Consider the following 15,725-nt stretch of genomic DNA (forward strand, 5'->3'; position numbering starts at 1 on the left):
AGAGATAGAAACATCAATGATGAGAGAGAATCATTGATTGGCTGCCTCCTGCATGCCCCCTACTGGGGATCAAGCCTGTAACCCAGGAATGTGCCCTGACCAGGAATTGAACTGTTATCTCCTGGTTCATAGGTCAATGCACAACCATTGAGCCACACCAGTTGGGCACAAATCAGGCCTTTTGAAGGATAGTATCTTAGCCTTGCTGTTGTTGACTCTTTTCTGCACAGTAGTTAATAGCACAGTTTTATAATCAGATGCCTTTGGGCTCATATCCACATTCTATCATTGATTCTGATGTGATCTTGAACAAGTTATCTAAGCACTTTGCACACCTCAGTTTTATCAACTGTTACATAACTTTAATTAGGCAATTATATCATCAAATTGCCACAAAAATCATATTTAATAATTCACAATTATTAGCACACTAACTACAAAAAGTAGTAACTCAATAAATATTGATGAATATTTGGCATGATGAATAATAGTATATATGGCAACTACTTTCACAAAGCTTAGAATAGAATGTATGAACAAGATTCAAACAGATTAAATGAAAAGTAAATGTGTGTGTGTGTGTGTGTGTGTGTGTGTGAGTGTGTGTGTTTGTTACCAACTCTAAGTGCAACTGGAGTTCTAAGAGTGGGCAAACTCTGTAATTTATAAGAACCCACAGAAACTTCCTTACCAGAATCAGTATCCTTTTGGTAAATATTATGGAGCCACACCAAGAAAAACAGAACCAGCTGACAGAAGTAGCTTTCAGAAGACAAGGAAGTAGTGGGAATACAGGTGACAGTATTAAGATCCTTACACTGCTCTCTGAGGAAACTCTCCTATACAACTTCATAGTTAACATGCATGTGGCCATTATACTTGACACTAAAAATTCTTCGATTGGAAAGCAGGATCAGAAGAAATTAGATATAGTCTGATACTTTTGTGAACTTTTTACAAATAAGACATTATTATTCTTGCATGTCATTTTTTATAACTGCTTGATGAGCAAATAGAACAAAGATTTTTGATGAACAATAACTGCTGCACTTAGATATGGACTCAGATATAACTATCAGTAGGTACAGAGGTTTCTTTTTTTGACATAAATAATGATTAAACATCATGATTACTTGAAAATACATGCTGAGTACAAACTTCCAGAATGATTGAATTAATAAATGAATGAATGAATGAGCTCAGTCTATAATTAGGCCTATGATTAATCAAAAGGGGACACCTGGGAAGCTAGCTCATGCTTAATAAAAATCACATGTGATGAGAATCCGTTTTTGTTTTTAATTTTATATTTCTTGTTAGTAACAATAAACTAAGCTGTTTGTAGGATAGAGAGATAATGGATGGTATCATGTAACATCTAATGTTAGATGCCTCCTCAAGCTAATATTAAGCATTAACAATTCTTTACAGCCCTAACTGGTTTGGCTCAGTGGATAGAGTGTTGGTTTGTGGAGTGAAGGGTCTGGGGTTCAATTCCAGTCAAGGGCATGTACCTTGGTTGTAGGCACATCCCCAGTAGGGGGTGTGCAGGAGGCAGCTGATCGATGTTTCTCTCTCATCGATGTTTCTAACTCTCTATCCCTCTCCCCTCCTCTCTGTAAAAAGTCAACAAAAAATATTTAAAAAAAAATATTTACAAAATGAGTGTATTTTACTTTATATCATAATTTAAATTTTGACCCACAACTGTTACAAAGTAGACATATTTTATAACATTTTATACGTATGAACAAGATTCAAACAAATGAAATGGAGAGTAAATAATTGTGTGTGTGTGTCTGTGTGTGTTTGTTACCGGCTCTAAGTGCAACAGGAGTTCTAAGAGTGGGCAAACTCTGTAATTTATAAGAACCCACAAAAACTTCCTTGCAGAATAAGTATCCTTTTTGTAAGTATTATGGAGCCACACCAGGAAAAACAGAAGTAGCTGACAGAAGTAGCTTTCAGAAGACAAGGAAGTAGTGGCATATGGAGTTTTGATTATTTCTAAATAATCACTTATGAAGTGTTTTTGTTTTTTGTTTTGGCCAGGAAAAAGATTATAGATGACTTATGTAAATATGTCCCATATAGGATATCATTTAACTAAACTATATAGCTTAAAATAAAATTATTTGTTAAAATTATAACTCTTACTGCATTTTGACTAATCCCAATATAGAAACTATATCCTCAAAAAAAAAAAAATGCCAGCACCTCTGAATGTTTTCTTTAGTGACTTTCTTTAGTTAATCACAGTGATGGAAAAGCTTTGATGTAGTTATCCCAACATTTAGATATAATTATTTCACATACATTGCAAATTTAGTTGTGATTCACAGCCTATGTTCCAATTTAAGTTTACACATTTGGGGCAAACACAATTATAAAATGTAGTAAATCAGTTAACTCATTTTTTTAATTATCTAGGCACCACATAGAAAATGGTATACATAATATCAGTGCTACTGAGAAGAGATCATTGTTATTAATCCAAATAATTGGTAAATGCCTTTGAATTTATTCTGATTGTCTAATTTTTATCAAAGCATCCACCACAGTTCTTAAAATAGCTTCTTGATTATTTCTTTCTCTGGACTGTAATGCATTGAGGATTAACTCATCCTTGGCATGTGAAAACTGGCTCAAGAAATACTGTATTAAACTAATTTGAGTTAAGTTGAATTAAATTGAGTTAGTTAAATTATTTTAAGAAAAGTAGTGTCCCTAGTTTCAGATGAAATATAATTTTAAGTTAAAAATGGAATGTCAAATCAAATCATTTACACATTGACAAGTTTTATAAACTAGTATGGATTTTCATTGACTCTAAGCCTCAATTGTTAAATTGTATATTATTTTTAATATTTATTGATTGATTTTAGAGGGATTTGTTGTTCCACCCATTCGTGCATTTTATTGGTTGATGCCCATATGTGCCCCGCTAGAGATCAAACCCACAGCCTTGGTATATCTGGCGAGGGCAGTTGTACCATTATTTGATAAAATACCATTACAAAAAATGATGTGCACTAAAATAAGATGCAGTACTTTATTAGTATTTATAACTTTAATTTTATAATTACCAAAAGAGCTTTTAAAGACATACTTACATTAATTTAATCATTCTTGAATATTTTATGCATACACACACAAGTATATACATATATCCAGAAAATGTACATTTAAAAAAATTGAGCAAGGCATTTCAAAACCTTCTTTCCAGGTAGTATTTGGCTCTCCTAAATTAGTTTTTGAGTCCAAATCCTTGATGTTCATGTTTAACATAAGAGATTGTTCTCCTTCTCCATGAGGGAGCATATTTTAAAGAAGTCCACCATTTTTTTCTGGTAATCCCATCTAAACTACAGTGTACATTCTGCAAGTTTGGGCTGGTACTTTCTTGGCCCTATTCTCCTTGTCCATGAGGGAGCATATTTTAAAGGAGAAGTCCACCATTTTTTTCTGGTAATCCCAACTATACTACTGCATCCATTCTGCAAGTTTGGGCTGGTACTTTCTTGGCCCTACCAGAATGTGTCAACAGAAAATTTTTCAGAAAACAATGAAGGTTTCATATTCCGTTTTAAATGGTCCTTAAATGGTTTGATTAAAGTATGAGTTAATGTGAGTTATTCCTATTGCCCAACCAAGTCACAGAAATAATGTACTAGCACAGTTCAAGCATTCATGGGCCATGATAGCTACATTACTACCTATGACTGCACCCTGATAAACAGGAATTGTTCAGAGATCATCAAGTGTAAGACATCCTTATTTCTAATACAATAAGATATGGAAACAACTGGTGTCTTAGAATCAAAGAAACAATATTGAAGAAAAAGCATAATGGGTTCTAATTTAAAAATTGAACTCTAAGAGCGTGTGTGTGTGTGTGTGTGTGTGTGTACAGTATTCTATGTAACAAAATTCTAAGATGTCATTTATATAATGGCTAGATTTTTTTTACATAAATTTTCCTGCATTTACTAAGATATTTAGACAATTTAGCTATATTTTGTCAAAAAACTTTTTCATCAAAAGTTGAATGACTATGATCGTAAACCATATATTATGTAGTTCTAATGTGTTATTTTATGTGCTTTTACATGTATGATTAAAGATAATCAGTCAAACTGATTGGGATGTACTGAAATCTTCATTATATGCTCTGTGTAATACTGTTTTTCTTTGATCATTAAAATGTGCATTCTCAGCTTTCAAAATTAACAATGTTAAAAATAAAGAACCCAGCAACTGAATATTTCTTAATCTCATCTCTACTCAGGTCCCATAAGCAGTATTTTGGTGAATAAATATGGTAGCCGGCCAGTGGTGATGCTAGGAGGTTTGCTGTGCTGTGTGGGATTGGTCGCAGCCTCTTTTAGCACCAGCGTAATAGAGCTCTACGTCACTGTGGGATTCATTGGAGGTAAGTTTTGTTTTCAGCTTATTATTTTAACACTCCTGTTGTTCACAAAACTGTCTAAAATACAGGAACAATAGAACATTCTCATTGTTTTCTTTGAATTTTATTTTATATCAGGTACGATCTTGAATTATTTTCATCTAATACATTGAAATACTAGTTATGGAATGTCCAATCAAAATTATTTCAGGTAATGGGAGAAAATGATTCATCAGATACATAATGCTCTATGATATAAATGTCAAAAACAAAACAGCATTGGTCTGTTTTTATCATTTACCCTTTACTCTTCAGCCAGTTAAGATGGCCGACAGAAGCTTTCTGGCATATAAATAGCTTCATTTAAAAAAATGTATTTTTCATTACTTATTAGTATGTACAATATCTGATATTTTACATAATAGGTTAAAAATGGTGACAAAGAGTTATTTTCTGGATGCACTGACTTAGCTTTAACAATAGAATTATTGTATTCTGTTTATGGTGGAGCTCTGTATTGGTGCCCCTTTGTTTCCTTCCTAAAAAGATTCTGGTGTAAAGCTCTACAAGGCACATTGGCCACTAAACACAAATATTTTCAAATGACATCCTAGCATTTGATTATAGTTGTTTCTTATGCAAAAATGTCTCTGGACTTAAACTGACCTGAATATGTACATTTGGAAAATAGAATCTTTTTCTTATGCCCACAGATAACAAGGTAAACATATTTCTCTTTTTATTGTGATTTTTAGATCAGTCTAACCTTGCACTTATGTGTCATGTGGTGAAAAAAATTTGAAGCATTAAAGCCTACAACATAGTGATGTTAAATCCTTCTCTTTACTTCCTATCAACACCTCTCTCTCTCTTTTCTTGATATGGTAAAACATCTTTTGTGAGTGAGAGAATCTTATTCTATCCAAAAATTGCCAGAATGGAGAGAATGCCCTTTCCTTTGTGCTGAAATGCTATGCATTATATTTGACTATGGAAGTAAGGCTAAGTTTACAAGTAGATGTATTAGGGAAAAGGTGATCTGGGTATTACTGCACCACAAATAGCAACAATATTATAAAGGTGGGGCAAAAATAGGTTTACAGTTGTGAGTGTGTGAAACAGTTTATTCTTGTATTATTATTTATTAATTATTGTAATACAAATAATTGCAAACCTTACTTTTGCCCCACCCTGTATATTATTCTAACTTCAGTTCCATTCCTTTGGGTCTTGGAGGCTTTGGTGCTGCTAGAGTCAACCATTAAGTACACCTATAAAAAAATTATCATAAGTTATTGTCAGCCAATACTTTTTGGTATCTGAAATCAGACAAGTTTTTTAGAAACCTGACAGCACACATTAGCTGTGTGATCCTGGGTAAATTAACCTCCTTATGCCCCATTCTCTTTGTCTTTAAAATGGGGGAAATGATAGCCCTATTGTTTGGGAGTTCTTGGAATGATTAAATGAAAAAGTTAACATGGAGTACAGAGTGCCCAGCATTTTATTACTTTTAAATAAATATTAGCAAATAATAATCATCACAATGTCATTATATAATATCTTACAGTTCTAGAATTTAGTTGATTTTGGCAACCGTATCTTTGTTGTTGAGGGAATTAGAGCTGAAGAAGTCTAAATGTTTTGCCAAGTAGCACACATAGGTAAGTAGTTGAGGCAGATTTAGATTTTTTTATTTCAAATCTCGTGCTTGTTTTGCCATGCCAGAATAGGAAATAGATGGCCACTCTCTCTTAAGGAGAACTTGGATTACCATCTGAAAGTAGAATTCCAGGTGACAGAATGGGGACTGGGGGAGAGGAGATGGCATAGGATGAAGAAACTTAGCACACAATTTCAAAACACAATTTGGGCCCTGGCCAGGTAGCTCAGTTGGTTAGAGTGTCCTCCCTGTGAGCCAAGGTTGTGGGTTTAATCTCCAGTCAGGTCACATGCAAGAATCAACCAATGGATGCATAAATAAGAGGAATAACAAATCCATCTCTCTCTTTCTCTCTCTCTCTCTCATTATGTGTGTGTGTGTGTGTGTGTGTGTGTACGTAAAAGTTAAAAAGAAAAATACATTTGAAAATAATTGCTGAGTTTTAATTTTGGTTCTTCCACTTTCAAGCCACTGACTACAGCCTGGTCAGTTTTATTATTTGTATGTTGGGTCTCTTTACACTTATTCTGCATATCTCGCAGGTACGGCAGAGGGCAGCGGTAGAATCAGGAAACATACTGCCCTGTTACTCTCCAAGCATGCTCTTCGTTCCTCCCAGTCAGCTTTTAGGGACCCTCCTCCTCATAGAAAACATTTGTATTAGTTGTTTGCAATAAGTATTTGTACTCAGAACTGAGTGTCCCAGAATCTAAATACTTAACTACTTGGCAGTACTGTCTCAATTACATAGATTAGTAAATGCGGAATTCTTACTTCTATAACTCCTAAATAATATGGAATAATATGTAGGTGAAGAGTGAAAGGGAGGTAGTTTATATCAATCAACTGTGTGTACTTTTTAAACAAACATTTTCATTACTATTGCTAAATAGTACCTTGGCGAGCTATAAGAAAGAATAAATTTTCAAAGGCGATATTTAGCACTGCCAGGAAGCTCCCTAGACAGCAGGGACTTGTGACTTATATAAACAATAACCTTTACTCCCTGAAATAAGACTATGTTTCAAGCCCCAAAATTATTTGCTCTTTAGTTAACATGCACATGCGTCTATATTCATGAAATGTGGAATGTGAGGATGGAGAGCATGGAACTAATGACATGAATTTATTATTCTTTTTTTATTATTTGCATGGCTTTGAAGAAATATCTCTGGGGAGACCTAAGATTGCTTATAAGTGACAAAATTTTTAGTGTGTTCAACTGAAAAGAAACCATTCATGTTTTAAATGCAGTCTTTCCCAAAAGGAAATAAATCTATCATATATATATATATATGGGTGTGTGTGTGTGTGTGTGTGTGTGTGTGTGTGTTTGTATATATGTATGTATATCTATATATATTTATGTAAATATGAAAGGAGATGAAAATCTGTGGAACTAAGTGATTGTAATTATAAGAACTAATAATTTTGTCCTAGTTTCGACCTATTCTCTGATTTTTGAAACATCAGTAAAAGTTTTTGGTTTTATTTTTGTGCTTTAAAATGTAAGGAATATGGAACCATCATACATGCCAAGTGTCCAGTTGTGAGAAACTTTTTATGTGCCCTTCTCTTGATGTTGATGGTTAACAAAAATCCCCACCTGCTATTGCCTTTTGAGTCCTGCCTTACCCAATTGAATGTAAGTTTTGAAGAGTAATTTCTTTTGTGAGTGGCATAATGTGTTTGTGTTTTTCTTCCTTCTGTTTTGTTCTTTGCAGGTTTAGGTCTAGCCTTCAACCTGCAACCCGCCTTAACAATCATTGGCAAATACTTCTATAAGAAACGACCCATGGCGAATGGGCTGGCCATGGCAGGAAGTCCTGTTTTCTTAAGTACATTAGCTCCTTTCAATCAGTTCCTTTTTAATATGTTCGGCTGGAAAGGCAGCTTCATGATTTTGGGAGGCATATTGTTGAATGCCTGTGTGGCGGGGGCTCTCATGAGACCCGTTGAATCCAAACTAAGTACTAAGGCTCAAAATAAGATTGGCGAAACAGAGCTTGAGTCGGGCGCGAAAAAAAGCCACAAGAAGCAATCAGCCTGGGAAAAAGTGAATAACTATTTAGATTTCTCCCTTTTCAAGCATAGGGGGTTTTTGATATACTTATCTGGAAATGTCATTATGTTTCTAGGGTTTTTTGCCCCCGTTATATTCTTGGCTCCATATGCTAAAGACAAGGGGATTGATGAGTACTCGGCGGCCTTCCTGCTGTCGGTTATGGCTTTTGTTGACATGTTTGCGAGGCCTGCAGTAGGATTCATTGCAAACACCAAACTTGTTCGACCTCGAATCCAGTACTTCTTCAGTTTTGCAATTATGTTCACGGGAGTGTGTCATCTCTTGTGCCCATTGGCAGAGGACTACATAAGCCTGGTGTTTTATGCTATATTTTTTGGCCTTGGATTTGGGAGTGTTAGCAGTATCCTCTTTGAAAGTCTCATGGACCTTGTTGGTGCTCAAAGATTTTCCAGCGCCGTGGGGCTCGTCACCATTGTGGAGTGCTGTCCGGTTCTCCTTGGCCCTCCTCTGGCTGGTAAGGTTTCTCATCAAGGAAAGCAAAAAGCATCAAATCAATAGCTATTGACTGAGATGTTCTTTGTAATATATCACATGCTTTGTCATTTAAAAAAGACGAATAGCCTGAAGGACTGAGGGTCTGTTAATTTTAGGGTTCATTATGTATTTTTGAACTTCATAATTAGTTGAATTTAGATCTAAATTTGTTTCAAACGCTGGACCTATGAACTTAAGAATTTAAGTTAAACTGGTAATTAGTTGCATAATGTTTAGGTTTTTTACCCATAGCAGTTGTTTTTGTGTTTTTAAAAATGTTTAATGAAAAAGTCACTTTTTAAATTTTATCATTGGTGATAGATTTCTCTTCCATCTATATTAAAATTAGTCAAAAATTTAAAATAGCTCTCTCAAAAAGTCAGGATCTATTTTCTTATTGGTTATATTAAAATGGAACTTGTTTCTAGTACATGCCTAAGGGAGGAATACTTTTATAATACCCACTGATAGGAGATATATATCAATAAAAGTCATTTTTATCAGACACTTATAATTCATATTTATACATTATAAAGACTATATTTTAATTTTAAAATCTAAAATATTTTTAATATGCTTACAAAAGCGTCTGTGTAAATAACCTAGTAAGGACACTAAGACGCATGTATAAGTTCATTTTGAAGTTTAGACTTTGCTTAATTTTTGTTTATAACGTATTAATGTTATAAATATTAAATGCTTTTTGTGGACCAGAATTTTTCAGTAACCACTATATATTTTGGTTAATACTAAACTTACGTATTCACTTAGACTCCTAGCCTGCCCCCTGGTGGTCACAGTCAATGCCGGGCTAAATGTAAAATTTTCAAAGTATTTTAATCAGTTTACAAAAGTTTTTTTACATGACATTAAGGAATCATTTCAAAAGTGGGATAATTTATCTTTAATTTGATAACTTAAGACACTTTGACTTTTTACTTTTTGCTTTTTCACTTGGTTAGGAATGAGCTGTGTATTTGTGTACTTGCTGTCCACCACGCTTGTCCTCTAGTAAATTGCACAGTTGTTTTGGGTGGTATATCCCTCAGTGTGCATGTAGCATGGCACCAAAACAATTTTTTAAAACAGTTAAAACCAGTCAGTATATTTATCAGCCAATGGATTTTATTTTATAAGACAAGTATAATTGGCCTATCTTTTCATACAGAAGCAGTTTTACCAAATGGGTTTTAGAAGCCTATTCATTAGCAATAAAATTCTTAGTATCAACAGAGAAAATTGTATTTCAGTAGCCATGGTGGGATGATTAAAAAAAAAAAAAAGGTCAACAGATGTAGTGGGTGGGCTTTCAGGATGAAAATGAAGGAATCTGATTTGGCTACTTCTCCTTGGGCTGAGAACCTTTATGAATATTTACATCTATTTCTGCACCCTTAAATGCTTATTGTTTAATATTGCCAAACCATTGCACCAGTGATAGCTATGGCAGCAACTGACTTGTGGCTCCTTCGTGAAGCTCTCACACTCTAGCCATAATACTTCCACCTTTTTCATCCTGTTTCTGCCTCCTGCCACCCCTGACAGACACTCCATGACTTTGAGATGGGCTTCTTCTCTGCAGCATTTGGCATCTCCTAGAATGGTGTCTGGCACATTGTAGGCACTCAGTAAATACTTTTGAATGAATGGGTCTTGTAGTTACTTCTCACACAGTTGCTGCTGCTCCTACTACTCTTGTTTGTAAAGCAGTAAAGGGTAGGGAGAGCATGATTTTTATTTTTATTTTTTTGTCAGCCAAGACTTTCACTGCTGTACTCACAAAGAACTGAAGCTTTAGTTCTAGAAATCATATATGGTTTCTTGATGATGATTAAAAAACTCCCAAAACATTTTGAAAGTAGGTTGAGTCGGCAGCCTACAGTGATATGAACTCTGATGGGGGCATAGAACTGATGTTTATGTATTTTAAAGTGTGACAATCATTGTATAAAAAGAATATTTGACTTAAAGTCAGAATGGGAAATTAAATTATGCAGTTTTTGTTATGCTTATGTATGTGTCATATGCATTCAAATGAGCCTATTCCACCATTTACCTAATTAAAACAGGGAACCTTGTTTAAATAGTTAATTTCAAAAGTAACTAAATTTAACACTGAGCTACTGACTAGGTTTCAGTTAGAATGATAGAGATTCTGACTAAACAAATAGGTGTTTATCAGAATCACCTGGAATAAGCATATAAGAAACAACATGGATTTGTGTACACTCAGGTTTGCTGGTAATAATTATCGTTAAGAATTGGGTGCCTGCAAAAAAAAAAAAAAAAGCAAGAGGCAAATCTATGAACTGAAATATTTTTAAAAGTCAATAAAGCCTTCAGATTATATGGCACCAAGCTAGTTTTTTCATATTTTCAATAATCAAATGGAATAAACATTTTCTTTCTTTTTTTAAAAAACATTTTGTATTGATTTCAGAGAGGAAGGGAGAGGGAGAGAGAGATAGAAACATCAATGATGAAAGAGAATCATTGATCAGCCACCTCCTGCGCACCCCCTACTGGGGATCAAGCCTCGAATGGGAATCAAACCATGACCTCCTGGTTCATAGGTTGACGATCAACCACTGAGCCATGTGTGGCGGGCAACATTTTCTCTGATTATTTTGGCCTTAATAATTTAGATTTAGATAAAGTAAAAACTGTAATTAGCCACAAAAGTGACATACCTCTTAACCATGAGAGTTGGTGAAGCCATTTTAAAGAACAGAATCTCATAGGAATATGAGGTTCAGACAGTCCTTGATCAGACCCAGAGTCTGCCCCTCCCTGGCTGTGTATCCATGCTCAGATTACTTCCCAGTGCTCCTGTGGGAGTCGGTGAGATATTGCAAATAGTGTTTAGCCTAGTGCTGGGCATAGAGAAAGCATTTAGTAAACATCATGTCCTCTATGAACTTTATAAAAGCCTTTGGGTCTTTCCTAAAGAATGTAATGTTTCCCTCTTTTTTCAAAAGATAGGAAGCATGGGAAGGAGTGAAGCAATCTCAATGTGTCTGCTGTAAATAAATAGATAGATGAACATATCTATTTCTACATGAATAGATATTAAACATGTATGTACTTATGAATATGCACCCCAAAGCATATATACCTACTTTGTCTTAATTGTACATTTGTATTGAGGGTAATAATGCTCAATAATTTTAATATACCAGTAATATTAATGCTGCATGTGCACATACATGCCTTTATTTATATGTATAAGTCATAAACTAATTTTTCATTAAATATTTAATATTAACTTAAATAAGAAATAGGTACCTACTGTGTCTATGGAAGAATTTATTAGAAAATTTTATTATTTATGGCTCTTTTATTATTTTATCCTAAAATATGTCTTTTGTTTGTTTGTTTGTTTTGTCTCTTAGGTAAATTGGTGGATGAAACTGGAGAGTATAAATATATGTATATAGCCTGCGGGGCTGTTGTGTTCCTAGCAAGTGTGTGGCTGCTCATTGGTAATACTATAAACTATAGATTGCTTGCAAAGGAAAAGAAGTTGGAAAAAGCAAAGGAGGAAACGAATAACAAGCCTGAGTCCCGAGAATCTGAACCCTTGAACGCATCTAAACAATGTGATGTTGAAGTCAAAAGCACGAGACCAGGGAGTAATCCCTCAGAAAGAGAAACTAATATATAGCAAGAATCACACCTCTGATTTCAGTGTTTATGACTTTTTAAAAAATATGTTTTTGTATTGATTTTTTAGACAGAAAGGAAGGAAGAGGGGAAAAGAGATAGAAACATAGATGAGAGAGAAACATTGATTGGCTGTCTCCTACTGAGGATCGAGCAGGCAACCCGGGCATATGCCCTGACCAGGAATCGAACCAGCGACCTCTTGGTGCATGGGACGACGCTCATCCACTGAGCCACACTGGCCGGGCCAGTGTTTATGACTTTCTTATGGGAACTTTTTTTTTTCCCCTCCAAAATATTGGAAAGGATTTTAGTTTAAATAAAACTTCATAATGAATGACGGAGATGAGATTTCCCTCAATGGCAGATTTTAAATGTTTCCTTTTTAAAAGTTATATTTTGAGATTATGCATATAAAGAATCCATGCAAGGGTTTTATTTTCATACATGACTCTGGTTGTGGTGATTAAAATAATTTCCAAATCTTCCAGTGACTTCCAGTCTTGACTATAGAGATCTGAATTCCAAACCCCTGGTTTAAGTAGTTAGAAGGAATATGTTTAATCCTATAAGAATACCCTCTCCACATTTCATTTTTTAAGATATTAAAGTATGAAATGGAACTAAAGGCAAATGAATTTCCACTCACAGTATCTGGAGAACAAAAAACAAATAAGTTTAAAAAGAACATTATCACCATACTATTTTTTTTTCTTTTTACTTAAAAACTATCCATGGAGAAAAAAGATGTGTGTTATATTTGCATACTACTGTACATGTGGATTTTAAAGATAAGAATGTAAAAACATGGGTGGTGGAAATGAGGTGATCTTAATTTGAAAATACAACTAACTTTTTTAAACCGTAAGATTTGATTAGCCCATGCACATGCTTTCTTTGAGGGGGGCATTAGTACCTGGTAGTAGAGAATAGCACCCTCAAATTAGTTTTTAGAATTTTTACCTAATACGTAAACTAAGTTAAAAGCCTAAATTACCCTCAAGCAATGGACTGTGTCCATTGGTTTTAAAAGGGATTTTTAAAAAGATTTTTTATTGGTTTTAGAGAGAGAGAGAGAGAGAGAGAATGGAATATAGAGCTTGCAACCTTTGGAGCAGGGATGATGCCCCAACCGAGTTGCACAGGGCAGGGCTAAAAAGGATTTTTGTTAGTAATCCAGAAAGTAATAACCAGGGATTTTATTTTAACCAGAACTCATCTGAGCTATTTTCAGACTGAGACAGCAAGTAGAATCAACCCAAATCCTGGTAGATGGGTTTACAAATAAGCCAAGTTGTAATTTTTCCCAACACGCAGTGGTGATCAGTAGGTTACTGTTATGAGTAATACATTTGAGAAAACTAGGAGTGCAGGGGTGCTTATCATGAGCCCAATAAACTCTCATTTCCTCCCTTCCCCAAAAATGTAAAAGCAAAAACCAAAAATCACAAATAGGCTTTTTACTCAGCCGCTGAAAATGCCTCATATTATAGGGATGTTGGCGCTTGAAAATTCTGCCCTCTACTGACTAGGCTTGCTGCTGCCTCTGAACTTACCTGGTAACTATTAACTAAACCAGGAGACTGTTAAAAAACAGCTGCTAGGGCTGGAGGCTGTGCGTGACCTGGTCTATGCACTTGTGAAGGGCAGGGATCGTGTATAACAATAGCAAGAAGCTTGCAATCCTGCGGCCCAGATTAAGTTCGCAGTTTCTCGTTTTCATGGCGATGTGAAAACATCTGGGAACCCGCAGCACTCTTGAATACAGTGGCACATGATAGTTTTCTGTACCTTCAGAACTATGAATACCATTTCGAGTTATAAAGCGCTTGTAAACAAGAAAGAAACTGTGCTTTACGACTAAAGGTATAAATATTTTCATCTACAGATCTGAAGTTTAAGTTAAGACCATGATTAGTAACAAGCATTTAGTGCTTGGTTATTGAAGTGATATCACTCTCAAGATGTCAGAAGGAGTTTGCTGGGGTTTCTGTGTGTTTTATTAATTGCGGTAGAGGCAGGTGCTATTCTTATTCCCTAAAAGATTGTATCTGTATATCAAGCTTTGGTGATAGCTTACATGAAGGATTTAATTTGTAAAATGTATGCACTGTTTAAGCATGCAGTTCATATTTAGGAAGCTATATAAAATTCCATATTTCATCGAACGTTCACTGTTTGCATAAAAAAGAGGTATTTGTATTTTTCAAATATTAAGTCAAATAATATGTGCCAATACCATCAGTAAATTAATCAGGGAAATGTGGCAGTATAAGGCTGTGGGTTTTTATTATTATTATTATTACTTCATTTTATCCAATCTTGAGTCTTGAATGAGCTATTTTCATATTATGAGTGCTTTTCTATGTAACTCTGATTCATCATAAGCAATGCAACATCGTAAATTAGTCACTCTCCAATCTTTAACATTTCCCAAAGTGTCTTGAATTCTCTGGAGACACACTTGTAAATGAATATAGATATTAGACTCAGGGGTAAGGAGAATAAATAGCAGAATAGTGATCATGGGTTTTAGGTCTAAGGCTATAGTCCTTTGTATCACCAGCTGGTAGAGACGTGCTGGTGGGGGGCATTCCAGTAGTTCTCTCCACAAAAAAAGGTTTATTCACATACTGACAAATTTCTTGTCAAAAACCAATTCGTATTTATTTTATTGCTCCTTGGTCATCTTCATTATGCTTTCATTTCTGGCACTGATTATATCAAATTGTTTAAATAAAGGAAGAGGAGGGAAATTGTGCATTCAGAGTGCACGATATGATGTATACAGTCATGTCGGGCAGTGGCAATGCAGCAAGTTACAAATACGTACACATAGCAATTCCCATACATACATATTGAAAATTTAAATCAGAGTATACTGGAAAGAGTAATGTAAGTTCACATACAGGACGCAGAATTGTCCCAGGGCAAAATAAGTTTTTCTACTTGTGCACTCTTCCTGCTCCCTTGAACTTGTTAAAATATTTATTGATTTAACAGAATCTTTCAAAGATTGAAAAGAGAATATTAACTTAGAACATTCATTATCATTTTGCCACATAATAATGATCTTTCCTGGTCCTTTTTAGGTCCAATCAGCACACATTTAAGAGGCAGGGAGTCAGGCTCTGGTATACTTCATGTTGGAAGACTTGATGTTTTCTCAGTGTAACTTCACATGACACATAAGTTTCACTTCGTTAGTACAGAGTTCCAACCACCTTATCTACACACACACACACACACACACACACACACACACACACACACACTATTCCCAGACACTAGGAAATAACTAAAATCATTAGGTTTGATACACTTGAATGTGCACTTTAGAAATCTAGGTATTTTTTACTCATCCTTCTCTGGCTGCACATGACAACTGAGGATAAAGAAAAAAAGACCATAAGATGTATTAATGTAAGTTG

At 34.8% G+C, this 15,725-nt stretch overlaps 1 protein-coding gene across 5 annotated transcripts in view; it reads left to right on the plus strand.

The window, feature by feature from the left end:
- The window catches only part of SLC16A7 (solute carrier family 16 (monocarboxylate transporter), member 7), a 151,629-nt gene extending 139,236 nt beyond the window's left edge, over positions 1-12,393 (plus strand). For all 5 annotated transcript variants that reach the window (XM_005879063.2, XM_014550083.1, XM_014550084.1 and 2 more), the window contains 3 exons: positions 4,289-4,432; positions 7,796-8,611; positions 12,024-12,393. In XM_005879063.2, the coding sequence (XP_005879125.1) occupies positions 4,289-4,432; positions 7,796-8,611; positions 12,024-12,295 (1,232 nt within the window). In that variant the 3' untranslated portion in view covers positions 12,296-12,393. The remainder of the gene's footprint in view (positions 1-4,288; positions 4,433-7,795; positions 8,612-12,023) is intronic.
- The last annotated feature ends 3,332 nt before the right edge of the window (positions 12,394-15,725 follow it).

The sequence above is a fragment of the Myotis brandtii genome, unplaced genomic scaffold, assembly GCF_000412655.1.
Source record: "Myotis brandtii unplaced genomic scaffold, ASM41265v1 scaffold581, whole genome shotgun sequence".
Lineage (NCBI taxonomy): Eukaryota > Metazoa > Chordata > Mammalia > Chiroptera > Vespertilionidae > Myotis > Myotis brandtii.